Below are 19,266 nucleotides of genomic sequence, written 5' to 3'. Positions count from 1 at the left end.
GGGGCGGGGATTGGAAAGGCTGAGAGAGCAGCAGATAGAACACTTGCAGGACATTAAAGTAGAATATGGATCCTACTAACTGCATCATGTACTCTATCAAGAAGCCAACCCAGGAGCCACTGGGGATGCCTCACTTGCAGATTCTCTTAACTGGCTCACCGATATCTGTAGTGCTCCGAACACCTCAACCACACACCCCACCCTGTGACCAGCTTCCTGTACATGCTCTTGACAGTGGCAAGAGTGGTGAGAGCAAGTTTTGGTAGACAGCTAGTGAGCACCCACAGACAGCTAGTGAGCACCCGCAGACAAGTTTTGGTAGACAGCTCGTGAGCACCCACAGCCTAAATCTGTGGGCCAGGAGGAGATCACAAACTTGAGATTTAGCTCCACTCTTCGAAAAGCAAAAAAGACTCTATCAGCACGTGGCCTGGTACACTGCAGAACTGAGAGAGATACAAGCTTAAGAATTCTGCCACAAGAGGGAGCAAGAAACACGAAGCAAGTGTATCCATAGAAGAGCCGAGAAGCCTCTGTCTGAATCACTAGCAGGGCTGACAGAAAGCATTTCTCTCCTAAAGTCAGCCGGTAAAGACTGGAGGAGGTGACTGATAATTCAAATGTGAAGACAGCAACCCAAGTCTTCAAAAGACATGAAAAATCAAGGAAATGTGACACTACCAGAGGATCACAATCTCCCAGTACCCAACCAACCCCATACGCATGGAGATCTGTGATTTATCCAATAAAGAATTCAAAATAGATGTTTTAAGGGCATTCAATGAGCTACAAGAAAACACAGAAAGACAAATTCTGGTACTGATGAATACAATGAATAAAAATTTTAAAAATGCAATAAAGAGCAGCAACAACAGAATAGATAAAGCAGAAGATATAATTTGTGAATTAGAATACAGAACATTTGAAATTATGCTGTCAGAGGAGAATAAAGATAAAGAATGAAAAAGAGTGAAGAAAGCCCATGTGATCTATGGAAAACCATTGAAGAAAATAATCTATGAATTGTTCAAATCCCAGAAAGAGAAGAGAGGGAGGATGGGGCAGAAAGCTTATTTTAAAAAATAATGACTGATACTGTTGATGGGAATGTAAATCGGAACAGCCAATGAAAAAAAGTATGGAGATTCCTCAAAAAATTAAAAATAGAGCTATCACATGATCCAGCAATTCTACTTCTGGGATTTATTGAAGAAGATTAAATCACTATCTGACAAAGACATCTGCACTCCAAGGTTTGTTGCAGCATTATTCACAATAGCCAAGATATGGAAACAACATGCCTGTCTATTATTGAATACACATAGAAGATGTGAGATATATATATATGTGACTATTATGTGATATGTGTGATATATATGTATATATAAATACTATTCAGCCATGAGAACGAAGAAAATCTGGCCATTTGCAACAACATGGATGGACCTCGAGAGCTTTATAATGCTCAGTGAAATTAGATGGATAAATACTATATATCACTTATATGTGAAATCTAAAAAGACCAAACTCATAGAAAAAGAAAGTAGAATGGTGGCTTCCAGGGGCTGTGGGTTGGGGAAATAGTAGAGATGTTGGTCAAAGGGCACAAACTTCCTGTTATAAGATGAATAAGTTCTGATGACCTAATGTACAAAATGGTAACAATACTGTATTATGTACTTGAAAGTTGCTACTAGAGATCATAAATGTCCCCACCACAACAAAGAAATGGAAATTATGTGAGTTAATAAAGATCTTAACTAATCCGAATGTTGTAATCATTTTGCAATATATATCAAATCATGATGTAGTATACCTTAAGTTACACAGTGTTACGTCAATTATATTTCAATAAAGCTGGGGGAAAAAGACTTAGTATGAAAGCAAAGAATGTAAAAGATGTCATTAATAATTTTATACTGATTGCATGTTGAAATGACAATATTTTTGGATACATTTGGATTAAATAAAATATATTAAAATTAACTTTACATAGTAGTGTTTTGGGTTTCTTCAGATAGATACTCAGAAGTGGAATAACTGGCTCCTTCTTTGTCTCTTGTTACAGCCTCTGTTTTAAAGTCTATTTTGTCTGGTGTAAGTATTATTACTCCGGCTTTTTTGTATGTTTGTTTGTATCCATTTTCATGAAACATCTTTTTCAGCCCTTTACTTTCAGTCTGCGTGTCTTTTGATCTGAAGTGAGTCTCTTGTAGGCAGCATATGTAAGGGTCTTGTTTTCTTACCCATTTGGCCACCTAATCTTTTGATTGGAGCATTTAATCCATTTACATTTAAAGTAATTGTTGCTAAATATGTAGTTATTGCCATTTTATGTGCATATTTTTTACTTTTTTTTTTCTTTTTTCTTCTTCTCCTTAATGAAGTCCCTCTAACATTTCCTGTAATACTGGCTTGGTGATGATATACATATAATGGGATATTACTCGGCCATAAAAAAGAATGACAACTTGCCATCTGCAACAACATGGATGGACTAGAGAGTATTGTGCAAAGTGGAGTAAGTCAGACAAAGATAAATATCCTATATGGAATCTAGAGATCAGGATAAACAAACAAACAACAGAAACAAGCTCATAGATACAAAGAGGACTTTGATGGTTGTCAGATTGGAAATTAAGAGGTACAAATTGGTAGTTACGAAATAGTCATGGAGATGTAGAGTATAGCATGGGGAATACAGTCAGTAGTATTGTCATAACTATGTATGGTGTCAGATGGGTACTGGATTTATCGGGGTGATCACATCATAAGTTATGTAAATGTCTAATCACAGTGTTGTACACCTGAAACTAATATAATATTGTAGGTTAACTATAATTGAAAAAAATAAAAATATAATTTTTTAATAAAAGAATTGCTTTGACTTGTGAAAAACTTAATTTTACATATTTCTTTTTACTTTTTCAATGTAGCTACTAGAAAGTATATCTATGTGGCTGTCATCATATTTCTATTGGACAGCACTGCTTTAGATAAATCCTTTCTGTAGGACTTTCTGTGGGGAACTTCAATGAAAAAGTGACATTTAAATTGCTACCTGAAGTATAAGAAGGAGTCATTCATGCAAATAGGTGGGGAAAGAAAAATCCAAGTAGAAGGAAGTGACAATACAAAGACTGAGCGATGAGAAGGAGATTGCCATGCTCAAGGAGTAGAAAAGAATCTTGAATGACTCTCAGAGAATAATAAAGAGGATGAGCAGTCTGAATGAAGTTGGAGAAGAAGGCAAGTGCCACAAAAAAAGTCTTTGAGAAATTAAAACTAAAGCCGGAACTACTTTAGGCAAAAGAATGACACGATCTAATTTACATTTTTAAAGAATCACTCTAGCTGCTGTGGAACAGATGTAAATCAATGGTGATGATCAGAAAGCTGTTACTGTGGTCCACATGAAAACACGATGGTCCCCGGGACTAAATATTAAGAGTAGAGATGAATGGAGAAGCGTCAATGGATTTGAGATGTTTTACAGGTAAACCCTACAGCTTGCTGATGGGATTGAGATGAGGGAAGAGGGGCAGGGAGACACCATGGAGACATCATGGATGCGTCCTGAGATTTTCGACTTATGCAACCAGGTAGGTGGTATCATGCATTGAGGAAGACCTGGAGATGAGCATATTTAGGAAAACAATCGAAAGTTCTATTTTGGACATGTCAATTTGAAAATGTCTGTTAAATATATAAGTGAAACTGTTGAGTAGGGAAGCAGATAAGTCTAAGTTGGACATATAATTTTGAGTCATCAGCACATGTAATTTAAAGTCATGGGATTGGATGGCATCATCTAGGTAAACATAGAAGATTTGAGCCTGAGTTAGAGTCCTAAAGCACTCATTCCAACACTAGGAGGTTTCAGAGATGGAAACTCTTATCACAATAATACTAAGATGAGCTTTGCCTTTTTCAATTTCATTCTCTCGTAGTTTTCCAAAGGCAACATGATGTCAAATAACATCATGGCTCCAACACCTAATGGAATATGTTCTCGTGTATCCTTATGTTTTCTAGAATTGTCTAAAGTAGGAGATTGCGGTTATAACTATGTGTGTTTTCAGAGATTAACTCTGTTCTCAGGATTTCTACTCTGTTCTTACCAGCTATCTTCAGTTAGACCTGCTGTGATCTCTGTGCAGTATCATCCTTTAAGAAGCAACTACTTTGAAATCCCAATGTTTTCTTGAGCCTATGTGGATACATAACTAGAACCAAGTATACTTCGTTGCTTGTTTTGAGAAATGTTTTTAAATTTTGAAATCTTTTCTAAATTAAAAAAAATTATCTCACTGTTATTATTTAGAATATTCTAAAATAAAAGAATGCCCATTTATAATATTAATATATTTAAAGACGGATCATTGGCTTTAAAGAAAAGAGATTAGAAGATCCAATTTCTAAACACATAGTTATATTGTCTACATTTAAAGATGATGAAGATGAAATTGACATACCAGAAGTTTCTTTCAGTCACTTTTCATGTAAAAGAAATGTTATTTATGTTAACCTGTAATGGATTTATTATTGTTATTTTTAAATAAATAAATTTTTTCAACTCCCCAGTTTTAATTTCTAATATGGCAAATAGAGAAATATATAACCTACAGAAACAAAGGCTCTTAGATCCTTAATAATTTTTAAAAATATAAAGACATATTGAATCTAAAAAGCTTGAGAACCACCAGTTTAGAGGACAGATAGAAGAGTGTAAGCAAAGAGAAATGAGTGAGAGGCTGGTGATTAGGAGGAAAACCAGGAGGTTGTGGCATTCCAGAAGGCAGAAGAAGACTGTTTCAAAGACAGAGTTAGATAAACGGATTAAAGATAGCACTTAAATATTAGCTCTAATGCTGTTTACTTCTTCACGGTACAGTGTTGGCTCAAAGCCCACTCCCCAGCACCAAACTCAATCTTTTACGCAACCAATTGCTTTAAACATAGCCCGAATAAGCATATTTTTAGCCATTTAGAGCCTGCCTGTTTTGCATATCCTGTAAAACTGTACCCAATATCTGCTAGCCATGGATAAAACAAACTTTGTGACTATAATAGAAGCCAAGCTGCTGCTGCCCTTTAGAGCCTGTGACCCAGAGACACCCACTGTGCTACACGCTTAAGCTCCTAATTCCCACCCTATATGATGTCCCTTTCTCCCAGGAGTTCTCTTCTGGGTGTGGCCCACACCTCTGTCCCAGGAAGGTCTCCTGCTGTAAGAGACTTCCCCCTCTCAAGCAACTGTCAAAAGTGCTGCCCAAAAAAACCTGGCTGTGTGCTACTGCCATCCTGGGGTCATGTTTTTTTCCTTTACCAGCTCTGATATCCTTATGGGCAGGGTCATAAATGACTGGGTTGTGGATTAAGACAATGACAGGGAAAGTTCACTGAATCCACTACATGGAGGAGACTACGACCTTGACAAGTTTCAGTAGAGATAGCAACCATATTGGAAAGGGCTGAAGGGTAAGTCATGGTATCACAAACGTATAATAACTCTTGCAAACCAAAAGAACAAGGTAAACATTTCCACAGAAAAACAGGTAAAGATTATAAACAGGCTATTCACAAAAGAAGCACTATCAATAACTAGTAACTAGTAAAAGATATTTTATCCATTAGCACTTAGATAAAGGCAAGTGAATATTGAGATACCATTTCTAACCTATAAGATCGGTAAATTTTTAAAAAATTTATCAAGTATTGGTGAAAACAGATATGCTCTTATATGGCCGACGGGAGTGTAAAATGGACAGCCCCTTTGTGTCCATTTCCGACATTATCTATAATAATGTTAAATGTGCTTACCCCATGACCCAGGAGTTTCACTAGCCAGCGTCTACCTCAAAGAAACACTCACACTCCTGCAGACGAGAGTGTGCAAGATGCTTCCAGTTTTATTATCAATAACAACTGGAAACAACAGAAAAATGGCTAAATACGCCAAAGTGTGTTCAAACTGCTGGACAATGTAGTGATTAAAAACACATACTCTGGAGTCGAACGCCTAATTTTATCTCCCAACTTCATCACTTACTGAGCACATAACCTTAAGCAAATTACTTGGTCTCTTTCTGCCCCAATTTCCTTATTAAAATGGAGACAATAATATCCACTCCCCAGGGTTGTAGAAAGGCCTAAATAAGTAACCACATGCAAAATAATTAGAATTGTGCTTGGAACATGGTCAGCACATAATAAATATTAGCAATTATTAGTATCAGCAGTTAAAAGAACGTGTTTACATGAATTAATATAATATATATATATACTAACATAAACCTCTGAAACACAGAGAAACAAAAGAACAAGTTGCTGATATATAGTGATATCATTTATGTAAAAAACAAACACACGTGTATGCACGCATACACACACACATGGAAGCACATAAATAATACTACACATTTTCCCCAAGGACATATACACATATAAATATGTAAAAGAGGTCTAAAAGGTGACAAAGGAATGAATAAACCTTGGTTATGGTTTATCCAGGAGGAGATGGGGCCAGGATGGGGAGGGTAGTTAAAGCGTGCTTTTGCCATATCTCTATGTTTAATAGTATATTTCTGTGTGATATATATAAGTTCATTTTTAAAAACAGTGAATGGGAGATGAAGAAGCACAGCAAATATAGGTAAGTCTTTAGAAAAGTTTGCTAAGAAAAGGAATAGAAAAATAGTAGGATCCGGAGGGGATTACAAGGTCAACAGGAGATTTTGTGAGTTTTATTGTTGTTATTTTATAACGGCGATGCTAAAAGACTTTGTACCCCGATAGAAATTATCCAGTAGATGGTGAGGTGGTAGACAGTTTCCGGATGTGGGGAGTGATGTATTCAGGGCTTAGAGGAGCCAATGGCCACAGGCAGAGTAGGGACCTTCCTTCTGCTGTGAGCTGCGGGGAGGGGAAGGCAGTGCCAGTGACAGATGATAAATTTTATAGTGAGAAATGAGCAGGCTCCTCTCTGAAGACTTGTTCCTCCCACTATGTCTTAGTGAATTAACTAGAGTCATCCAGTGAGAGAAGGTAGATGGAAAGGCGTGTGAAATTTGAGTGGAGAAGAGAAGGTGTGGAGCATTTGTCTTTGCACCTGAAAGGGTGAATGTCCATTTGTAGTTTGTGGGACCCCTGCTGCACAATAATTTCAGAGTCCATACTTAATTAGGATGTGACCAAAAATTCCGCTGACCAGTTAAAGGTTATGTAGAGAAAACCATTACAGAGCGATAGTTTTGCTAGTGTACTAGATAAGCTAGGTTGGCTGTGACGACGCAGTGATCAGGGCGCTCACTGTTACTGGATGCATTCATGGTCAGGAGGTAAAGCTGATCCTTCCCGGAAACCCTGCTTTTGCTGATTCTCTCACTGAAATTGGAGGAGAATGAGTGAGCAGAGCTGTAGATGATAGTTTTTTGCAGGTGACTTTTTTCTAGCCATCTTCATTACCAGCTCTGGCATAATCATATGCCCTGTAAGAAATGTAGTTGATTTACATAAATAAATTTTTAAAAATCCAGCAGTGTAATGGACAAGTTTTGGCTCCACTGCTTTCAGTGATTGTAACTATAACTCTGAACGTGCATCCAGCCTTGAAAAGGCCTTGGGCCAGGGACCCCAGGTAGAACACTTTAACTAAAATACTAATGAAGCTCATACAAATACAAAAGGGCCCAATAAGTCTGTAAACCTAAGACCAACAAACACCTAAGACCAGAATCTTGTAAGAATCTTAGGTCCACTATTGCCAGCTAATATTGTTATATTAATCATTCCTTTTTATGTTCCGTATTTCTGATGCTAGGACATCTGGGACCATGACAACCCTGGAGAAGTTGCCCCTCCCAGGGCTGGTTAATTTCTAGATTCCTAAACTCTCCCAGGTGTGCACCTTTCATATGTACACCACTCAATGCAGAGCCCATACCCACCTCTACCTTCTCATTGGAACGCTTAAACTCAGGGCCACTATACCCCTGCCCGGATCACCCCAGGGTTAGATACCAACTAGGAACAGTCCCTGTGCCCTTAAGGCCCACTAAAATTCTCCAGACTAGCCAATCCTATGCTTGTTGGCCCGACCTTGCCTGTTTCTTCCCAGAAACTACAACAATGACTCTTGGCCATGTCTGCTCCTCACTCCTACTGCCTTTTGACCCCGGCCTTCCCTGTGTTGCCCTGCATGCATGCTCTGTCTGTTTCTAGGGATATGTGAGTGTGAAAACGTCGTCCTTCATGACAGTCATTTCTATCCATGTCTGTGTGGTCTTACCATACCTGCTTAAAATCTATCCCAGTGATTTAAAACAATTGCCCATACTGGCCTGTGAGGGGTCATATCTCTTTATGTAGCAGAGATAATAACTCCCAGAAAGAGACTGTGCAAGAAGGGACAGGTAAGGAGAAGTAAGAGAGATGCGACTTCAACCACTGCTGGTCTGGCAGCTGATGACAGGCTGCCTAAGGCAAAGTGTTCACAAATCTAGGTCAAAATTAGAAAAATATGACAATACACTTACTTAATTTGTTATAAAGTTCAATTTATGCATATTTTTTAAATTCTAAAGTTATTTTCTCTTTAATTATTTTGGTACTAAAATAGTCTTCATTTTATAATATTCCGCAGTAATTTTTTTACCAGTATCCCTATTTTGGCGACAGAACAATTTGATAACCCTTAAGTCATTCCCCAAATTTATTTTTGAAATTTAACTGAAGTGTACAAGCCAAAGTCTGCAGCCTAATCACCAAAAAATAGAAATTAGACAAGTGGCTGGCGCCTGAATCAATCCTCGAACTGTAAGCCTAATGAAAAGATTCAATTGCACACATGGTCAGGGAGTGGGGCCAAAGGCAGTCACACACTCCTCTGCCAAAAACATGGCTCCTGAAGGGATCTCACCTGAATTGTAGGTAAATCCAAAGGAAAAAATAACAAGCTTATGAAAAAACTATTACAGGACCAGAGATAAGAGATATTGCCCTTGGAGCAGGCAGAGTTCAGGAAACTATTTGACATCTTCAGGGGAGGATAGAGAGATATCTCTAAAACAAACAAACAAAAAAAGATGTAAAACACTACAGAATATAAGCGTATCACCTCAAATCCTAATTTTAACAGCATTAGGAGAAACAGAAAATAGTTGCCAACAGCTGGCCTGGCATTCACAGTGAGGCCTGTGTGTTCTCCTGTTGAAAGTAAATTTCACAGAACATCAACATCAGACGAGACCACTCGGTAACCGCGACGGATCGAAACAAAAACAAGATCCCTCCATAATCACATCTAATAAAATATAAACATTGTTCAAATCACAAAATTCCAAACGCCCCCTCTCCTAACTAATATGAGTGCCTGCTGCTTATTTACCAATCGCAGCTTTGGCTTCAGTCTAATCTGCCTTTCTATAGAAAAGTTTTCTCAGTCATAGAATAGTCCCCACTTTATGACAGCTCCCAGTCCAGAGGGAATCCTCGCTTCCTTGGGCCCTGCCCCAAAATCACCCCACCACCGAGACAACCCACAATTCCCCATGGCCTGTGCTCTCCCCTGATGCAACAAGTAAAAAATGTCACTCGTTCAACTTCAGTTGTGGTCCTGGTGGTCACTGGTTGAAGGTCATTGACAGTATGCACAAGCAGGAAGTGAGTGATTATTTAACAGGATTGAGAGTAACTCTCTCAAACAATAATGAAAACATAGAGATCTCATTAGAGCCAGAAATCGAACAGGAAACCCTAATATTACCACTATTATCCAACATGTTTCTAGAAGGGCTAGCTAATGTAACCAGACAAAGAAGAGAAATAATTAATAAAGGCATTGGCGAAAAAAAAAAGACATAAAAGTAACATTAAATAATAAAACTGTCCCAAGAGAATCAACTGAAAACTATTAGAACTAAGAGTGAATTGAGTAAGGCAAAAATCTATATTAATGAATCAAGAGTCACCCAGAATGTAAATTTCAAAATATAATGAGGAAATTTCCCATTCACAATAGCAAGGAAACATCTGGGAATAAATGTAACAAAAAATTTCAGAGAAAAAGAACAAAATATATGAAAAAAAGGGCAAAACATACCATAAACTTAGGTAGAAAGGCTTACTATCTTAAAAATAAATATTTCTTATAATTCAACATGAAAATTCGATATAATCCTGGTAAAAAATCATGTCAGGTTTCTGTAATTGAAAATATCTTTTATGAAAAATACAGATGAATGATGAAAATATAAACATTAGTAAAGATACTTAAAAATTACAGTAACTAAAGTGGGACTCAATGACCATGAATCATTAAAGCAGATCAGTGAGGGAAAGCAAGAAGCCATCGTATACAAAAAGTTGACTAGATCAGAACCAAGTGAAGAAACATCAATCATTCAATAAATGCCATTAAGATAACTGACTAACTATTTGAAAATTTGTTATACCTTATTTCAAGTTTCAGATAAAAAATGAATTGCCAGATTTAAATACAATTAAACACAAAACCCAAAAAGGTTTTAGAAGAAAATATAAGTAAATAATAACCTTGAAAGGCAAAAAAAGTCAGAAAAAATTAACTGACTCAATCACGTAAAATTTAAATCTGGATGTCAAAAAATAAAAGCCATACCAAAAAAAAAAAAATGCAAACTAGGAAAAAAATATGTAACAAATGACATTAAAATAAATACATTTTAACATATAAATTTTACAAATCAATGTTTAAAATATGAATACATTAATAGGAAAATGGGCAAAAAGCAGGATACCATTGTCACCTATAAATCTGGGAACATCGTTAAGAACTATAATACCCAGTGCTGTCAGGAATACTAAAAAGCAGCATTTTTTATTCTTTTTCGGTGGAAGTGTAAAGACTGGAAAAAACAATACAACAAAATGCTATCGGTGGTTATTTCTAAATAACAAGATTATCAATTATTTCTTTCTTCTAAAAAAATTGCTTATCAGAATAAACTACAATAAAATGATACTTTGTCATGTTACCTCTAAAAATACAACAAAATAAAAATTAAATTCGATTAGTTCCTCAATTTATTTTTCCTAAATTCAGCTTGTTAGTCACTGCCCTTCTCAACACCATCCTACCACTCCCAAATCACTGGTTTGGAAAGCAAGTTATCAACTTCATTAAAATTATATATACACCACATGTATGTGTGAATACACGAACACGCACAAGAAGGAATTTTCTTTGTACGAACACAATCATGAGATAGAAAGATCAAACTCATGCAGTATCAGAAACACTCAAGAATCCTAACCTATTCCCAATGTCAAAGCTCCCATAAAAAATAAAACAATAGGATTTAGTTACATGAAAATCATTCTAGAAAATGAGGCCCTGGAACTTCTTTGCTTGATTTCAGTTGATCCAGCAGTTCTGAGAACAGCCAGGGTTGATATAACATCAGAAGCATATGCAACAAAGGAAAATATAAGTTGAACTTCTTCAAAATTAAAAGCTTTTGTGCATCAAAGGAGAATATCAAGAAAGTAAAAAGAGAACCCATAGAATAGGAGAAGATAGTTGCAAATTTTTATCTGATAAGGGAGAGGCTAATCTCCAGCATATATAAAGAACTCCTATAACTCAACAAGAAAAAGACAAACGCTCAATTTTTAAAAATTGTCAAAGGACTGGAATAAACATTTTTCCAAAGAAGATATACGAATGGCCAACGAGCACAGGAAAAGATGCTCAATATCATTAGTATTTAGGGAAATGCAAATCCAAACCCCAAAGAGATGCCATTTCACATCCACTAGGATGGTTACAGTTTTTAAAAGGAGAGGAAATAACCAGTGTTGTGGAGGATGCGCAGAAATTGGAACCCTTGTACATTGTCGATGGGAATGTAAAAAGGTGGTAAAATTGTGGGAAACAGTTTGGCAGTTCTTCAAAAGGCTAAACAGAGATACCGCGTGATCTAGCCATTCCCCTCCTAGGTGTATACCTCAGAGAACTGAAAACATATGTTTAGACCAAAACTTTTAAAAGGAGGTTAATAGCAGTATAATTCATAATAGCCAGAAACTGGAACCAACCCAAATGTCCATCAAGTAGTGAATGGATAAATGTGCTATACAAAAACAATGGCATATTGCTCAGCGATAAAATGGAACGAAGGACTGACTCATGCTGCATGGTAGATGGACCTTGAAAACATCACAATAAATGAAAGAAGCCAAACACAAAAGGCCACATATTGTGTGATTCCATTTATGCAAAATGCCTAGAACAGGTACATTCACAGAGACAGAAAGTAGACTCATGGTTGCCATACGCAGGGGTGAGGGGGTGATAGGGAAGGACTGCTTGATGGATAAAGGATTTCTTTTCGGAGTGATAAAAATGTCCCGGAAATAGACAATAGTGATGGTTGCACGACACCGTGAATGTACTAAAGTCACTGGATCGTAGACTAAAATGGTTAAATTGAGAATTTTAAGTTATGTAAATTTTACCTCAATTAAAAAAAGAAAAAGAAAAACAGCCAGGGACAGCAGAGCTCTCTTTCAGAGCCTTTAGTAAAAATGGAATAAGGAGCCTTACAGATTAAGGCCCAGCCCGGTGACAGCTCCGGGTTAGGTAACTACAGGCAACACAGCTAGTTAACAACACAGCCAGGATGGCAAGACAGGCTTCTCGACTCTTAGCCCAGTCGAGCTCTCTATACATGTCTCAAAGACAAGGCCAAGCCACCTTCAAGACCAGGTCCTCCCGCTTCGAGGCACTCTCTGTGTGCAGTTCTTGGCCTGTGCTACCAAGCAACCAAACTCAATTGTCCACCAGCCCACTTGCCAATGCTTTTACTGACGGCTCCCTCATTATTTGCTTGTCGTTTATGATTTACATCAAGTGGAAAAATTATATTGTCATCACATTGCTCTAATCTTAGAAAAGCATGTCATTCACATTCTCAGAGTTGGCCTCTGTCCCAGTGATATTTGAAGACATCTCCTGTGTTTAAAAAAAATCATGCACAGACTGTCTACAGTTTAGGATACGTTCATAATGACAGATCAACAGTTCTCTTAACAAATGGCTTCAAAGAGTACACTGCATAACAGAAAACAAAAGAAGTAGGCACAGCACCTTTTTGCAATAGTTAACTCTGGTGATAAAATAAGAAAAGAATAATTAACATAGAAAGCAATTCAGTACATCACAGTGATTAAAGGCTCTTAAGGCATGTAGACCTGGACTCAAATCCTACCTCTGGCTTTTAATTAGCAAGTTGTTTTGCAGGTTTCTTTTACCTTCAGATACTTCTTTTGCAAAATAAGGATAACAGTAATACAAGTTTAATAGAGTTGTCTTTACATTAATAAGATGGTGCATATAAAGCATTAACCACAGGAAATATATGAAGTTTAATGGGATATGAAATATTTTGGCCGCAAAACTAAACTGTACCTTTAAGTTCACTATCTCTGGCAGCAAAGCCACAAAACAGTGTGTTGCAAGAAAAATGGAACCGAGTCAGGAAACATTTGTTCAAATCCTAGTCCACGTACTTACTAAATAGAAAGACCTTGAGTTCAGTCAGTAAATTGCTAAGGCTCAGTGTCCTTATTTACACAAAGGGAATAATGCCTATATTAGAAGGTGTTGGGGCAAGTTTTAAAATAATACATTATAAACATTCTAAAATATAGGATCTAGAATGTATATGTACGTACTAGAGTTATATAATGCTACATAAACAACATTTTGTTGGTATAGGACTGCATTGGGACTGAGCAGTTAGAGGCCTTCGCCCAAGAGTTGGCACTGTCACCTGAGTTCCACAGGTGACAGTGAGGCACTGTTTTCCTGGGCTCACTTTCTCCACTTCTAGAATGAGGTGATTAAATAATCATGAAGCTTCTTTCAAGCTCTAACATTCAATGGTAGTGCACACAATCAATTGACTCCCCCCTTCTTTCTCAAAGAAGGAGAGAAGGACACAGGGACCAAAGGACCCATAAGAATACCTGGCTTGTCTTTATCAAGGGTAGGAAAATGCCCCAGCCCTATCTGGATTTCATGGCCCACAAGTTCGTGACCTATGCAACATTCAAGAGGTCATGGCCAGATGTTGTCACTGGCGGTTCAATGACAGCAATTCTCCTCTCCACCCTTGAGCTACAAGGGAAAAAAGATGGTAGAGGTTGTTCAGCTGGTGGGAGTTTTCTTCTATTCAGGCCTTGGGTCCCAGGTGGGTGGGTAAGAGGGTCTATCTCATGCCAAATGCGACCCTTCTTACTCCCTCCCACAATTAATTCTTTGCAGGTTTATTAATTGAGCAACAATTTTTCAATACCAATGACTCATTAAAATGTATAGGAATATTATTCGCCCTCGAAAAAGAAAGAAATCCTGTCACTTGCTACATGGATGAACCTTAAGGACATTATGCGAAATGAAGTAAGCCAGTCACAAAAAGACAAACACTGTAAAATTCCACTTAGATGAGGTACCTTGAATAGTTGTAGAATGGTGGTTGCCAGGGGCTGGGGGGAAGGGGATATGGGGAGTTATTGTTTAATGGACACAGAGTTTCAGTTTTATAAGATGAGAAAGTTCTAGAGATGGGTTGCCTAACAATACAAATATATTTCGCACTATTGAACTGTACACCTAAAAAATGGTTAAGATGGTAAATTTTATGTTATGTGTATTTTACCACAATTGGACGGTTGTTTTTTTTTAATTTAACTAATTATAGGATTAGTTAAATAATTGTTTGGGAAATCAAGAGCAACCAATAATTATAGATTATCACCATTTCTTTCACCTCCCCAAGCACCCCTCTCCTTTTGAACCCAGATGGTTCATAGGTATTTTGGAATCCTGAACACAAAAAGGTTCATATTTATGTCTCTTCTTTTGAAACAATGTGGCCTCTAAAGTATCAAATTAATGCCCCTATTCTAGGCTCCCAGCCAAATATCTACCACACATCCTGCTAACTAGACATTTATTTTGTTGAACAGTCTAGTCTATTATCAAACAAGTATCTCTGGGGACAACTTGTGTATCAGTCATTTATGGAAGAGATCGATGCCTCAATCACTGGGATTTCTCTCTAGCTAAGATTAACACAAGGAAGAGATTTTGAATGGGAGAAGGGAGGGGAAGAGAGTGATTTCAGAACTCATTGCTTTTGGAGAAAGAAAGATATAGAAACAGCATCACCATTAGGAGTGGCATTGAACAGTAAGAGGGCAGCTGAGTCCCTGGGCATCCAGTGCTGGGAGAGAATCAACATGGGGAGAGGGGATGGTGACACAGAGTGGAAAGAAATATCAGAAAGCATTTTGCAGACTAGGTGAGCATTTTATTAAGTCCAACAGTACTCTACTGTAGTTCACTGACTGGTATCTGCCCTGGAAAAATGGAGAATCACTCCCCTGCCACTCTAGCAAATACAGGTCGTTTGCTGCTGGGCGAAAGACCTGGGAGCCCCCTTGGAAGAGATGCTTATGATCCAATTTCCCTAGTGGAAGAGCTGGTTCTACTCAACTGTGTCTGAGGTGGAATGGAGAGAATTCCCAGGAGGGAGGGAGGAGGCTGAGGGGCCCCTGGTCACTGGCAAGGGAGAATAAGGCCAACGGTGCTGCCCTTCTATTGCAAGCTCTCTAATGCAAGAGGCTCAGAGTCCTTCACAGGTGGTCACCAATTTAACCTCACAGCAGCCCAAGGTGGGCTTCCCCCAAGGATGCAAAAGAAAAAGAGAGTAATGAGATAGAAGCTTTCCTTATCTGCGCTGACACTGGCTCTTCCCCTTCACCAAAAGCTAACATCCCAGCCCAAGCCACATCCAGTGCTTTCTGGTGCTGACCTGCTGACGCCTGCAAATGCAAAAGCAGACTCTGGACATCTCCCAGTCTCCCACAAACCATGTGGCAGACACCTGGTCTCAGGAAGCACGTTTCCTCCCTTCCCAAAGCCTTGCTAGAGGAACAGCAGAATCCCTAGTGCAACAGGTGGACAAAGCTACTTCTGACCGTGCGTTAATAATACCTATAAACAAAGATTGAGAGGAGGGGGAAGGACGTAAGTCAGGGCCCCCGAGATCTACTCCCACTGGTTCTCCCCGCCTTTCTCTGTGCCAGGGCTTCAGATAGGAATGATTTGAGATGTTGGCAGTCACCTGGCTCATTAGCTGAAAACTAAGAAATGGCTACTGATTTCAGTCAAAATGGTGGGCTCAATTGTGCTTTTGGAAATCATTGTTACACATACACACTCACACACACACACCAAATGCCTTCTCTTCCTTGTATAGACATGAAATATTCAAACACTTAAGTACCCACACTGGTAAATCTCTTAGTCATGAATGAAACAAATCCCACAAGAAGAGCCCTTATGTGATAAGGCAAGATTGAAAATGAAAATTCAAGGACAGTTGCAGAAAGACCAAGCCAGAATCACCCTCAGCTATTAATAACCAGGCAACTGAAGCACATTGGGATTTGCATAGGCTAAAACCGCCTGGGGTTCTGTTTGGGTATTTCTTCTTCGAATCTCCTCCTCCATGTGCTCTAGGTTTATAATTTCTATTAAACTTGGAGAGTGTTCAAACAAGTAGCTCTGATGTCCAAATATCTAAGCTGGACAGGAAAAGAGGTGTGTTAGTCAACCCAGTGAAACTTTGTCTTTCAAACCTGAATTTTAATTCACTGCCATAATTATCAGGGTGGCCACTCTCAACCTCTGTCCCCTGAGCTGCCATTTTTTAAAGAGATCCCTTCCTTATCTCAAGGCATTTGTCTGCTCCCCTTAAGACATTAGAATTATGCACACAGCTTGTTTAAGATGAGGATACTCACATAACCACGTGAGCCGCAGTAGGGGTTCTGCTGTTCATGCCAAATGATCATGGTTTGGCCTTCGCCTAAGGTACTCACATAGAGAAGTATAGTTCACACTCAGCTTTCAGTGTAAGTTACATTTTTAGAAACTTCTACTTCAATTGTTTGATCACTTGAAACAAAGTGAGCTTTTTGGATTAAGTTCTTCTGGTTGACTCATAGTGAAATACAACTTACCAGGTATCCCTCTCTATGAATAAATCAGAAGACAGGGCTGGGAAAGGAGGAATCAATTAAGTAATTAGTTCCCCCGCCTTTGAAAAATGACAGCAAATGGTTTATCTTTCCTAGAATTGGTCCTACAAAAATGAAAAGCTGCCAAACTCTATGCCACATCAGGAAACGGTAACATGTTTGGGCCATTATCACCAACACTTAATTGTTCTCCAATGAGTTCACTGTAAGCGCACAGCCTAAAGCCCAGACAAATAAATGCTTGTGGGATCGCTCAGTGAATGTGTACAGACAGCTCCCAACTACTCTGGAAGCCCCTTAAGAAGAGATCACCTTGAACTTTTTAAATGGCTAAACTTCCCTCTGCCCCACAATGTAAGGCACACAATAGGTATTCAATAAATAATCAATCATTGACTAATATCTCATTTTCACCAACTGGCCTGAGAAAGAGCAAACAAGTGTTAAAACATTTCACTGTCATTTGTCAGTTGAGAAATTAAGTCTGTGAGGGGGCAAAAATGCACAAGTATGAAGGTCACCCTGATAAAGACAAAACCGTGGTGTGAGAAGATCGCACTTCAAATGCAGTTTTTATTCGTCAGAAATGACGAACCTTTTCTAAAATCAAGGTTTACCAAATTAGTTCTCTTTGTTTCCTCCATTAACACAGTATGGGGGGCGGGGGTCCAAACCATCTTTGACAATCTATTCAAAATATGAAGATGTTTTTCTTTTTTCTTTTTTCTTTTTGACCTTTGAACATAATCCACTTAGTCCCCATCCCCAAAGCGCCTCCCGAATAGGGCAGGCGGAGTGGGGAGCGCTCTGGGAAGCCCTTGCTAAGATACTTAGCGGAACTTTGTCCTCCACATGGACAATTTAGGAGCGTCTGGGTTTCCTCGGGTGACTCCACCACCTCCCTGGTTCTTCTCACTCTGCGAACTGGAGTCAGGGTGATGAGGTTCTCCAAGGCGGTCCGGAAGGCGCTGACCATGGTCCTGGCCTCCGACTCGGAACGCGAGCGTGAAGGGAGCCGCAGGAGGTGGCGTGGATCAGCGCTCGGGGCGCGGCGGGGAGCATCCGTCGAAGCCCCCGCCCCTCCCGAACCCCAGGGAGCCCGTGGGCCTTCACGCGAACCCTCCACCACACGCTCCGAGCTGCATCACAAAAGGGTGGGGCACCCAGCCGCAGCGGCAGCAATCGGAAGCCGCCCGGGAGGATTTAAGAAGAATAGAACCACGGCCCATCCCCATCCCCCACCTTGCGACCCCCCAGCCAGTTATCTGCCCATCCTGTACCTCAACCCCATCCCCCTCCTCACGCCCAGGGAGGTGAAGGCAGCCTTTGTAGGCGCACAGCCGCCCACAGCTGAGCCCGAGCCTTTCCGGGTAGGGTGGGGTGCGTGTACAGATGCGGGGAGGGGCAGGACCGTGGGCACGCTGGGATGCTCGTTTCTCCACCAAGCTAGAAGGGGGACGAGGGAAGGACGATCCCTGAGCCTAGCCCTCGGTCTCAAACACCCGCCTTCCCCACAATACCAACCTGGTCGTAGATGTTCTGCAAGGCTTCTTTGCCCGAGGCCCGCCGGATCTCCACCTTCCGGCCCGATTCAACAGATGGCTCCCCTCCGACACGCCGGCTCTGTCGCGAGTACGGCGGCTGCGGGTCGGGGCCCAAGTGGGCGACGTCCCGCTGCTGAGCCACCACCTGCCCCGAGCCCCGGCCCACCGACAGCGAGTCGAAGTCGATGGTCTTGTTTTCCGAGGACCCTTCCACGGGGCAGAACATGCCACAGAATTTCTGCCGGGGCTTGGGGCTGCCCGAGCCCAGGTTTTTAAAAAAGGCAGGGACCTCTTCGTCCTCTGCTGCCTTCCCAGATTGCTTCCTCTCGGCCATGACGCGGGGTCTCGGGAGGGTCCTCTCGGTCTGTCCGTCCGTCAGCAGTCCCTAAGTCCGCCTCTCAGTGCACACCCCGCTGGCTGCTGCAGCGGCTGCCGCTCTTCGCCTACCGCAAGGTGCACAGAAAGGAAGGAAGGCTGGCGAGCGAGCGACCCTCCCTCCGGGTCCCTCCCCCTGACCCCGCTTTCTCCTCTCCCTGCCCACGCCCCCCGCCGCCGCGCGAGCTCCCGCGAGCTGCAAAGTTGGGTCTGGGAGAGAGGCCGCTGCGGCAGCGGGAGCGAGAGACTGCCAGTT

The 19,266-nt window shown here is 40.2% G+C and overlaps 1 protein-coding gene across 1 annotated transcript in view; it reads right to left on the bottom strand.

Annotated features, from left to right (window-relative positions):
* Positions 1-19,105, bottom strand: part of DPYSL2 (dihydropyrimidinase like 2) — a 103,313-nt gene extending 84,208 nt beyond the window's left edge. Inside the window, exon 1 of the mRNA XM_015593314.2 lies at positions 18,616-19,105. Within this exon, the coding sequence (XP_015448800.1) occupies positions 18,616-18,969 (354 nt within the window). The 5' untranslated portion in view covers positions 18,970-19,105. The remainder of the gene's footprint in view (positions 1-18,615) is intronic.
* Between the last annotated feature and the right edge of the window lie 161 nt (positions 19,106-19,266).

The sequence above is a fragment of the Pteropus alecto genome, unplaced genomic scaffold (assembly GCF_000325575.1).
Source record: "Pteropus alecto unplaced genomic scaffold, ASM32557v1 scaffold166, whole genome shotgun sequence".
NCBI lineage: Eukaryota > Metazoa > Chordata > Mammalia > Chiroptera > Pteropodidae > Pteropus > Pteropus alecto.
This window is presented reverse-complemented; position numbering and strand designations above follow the sequence as displayed.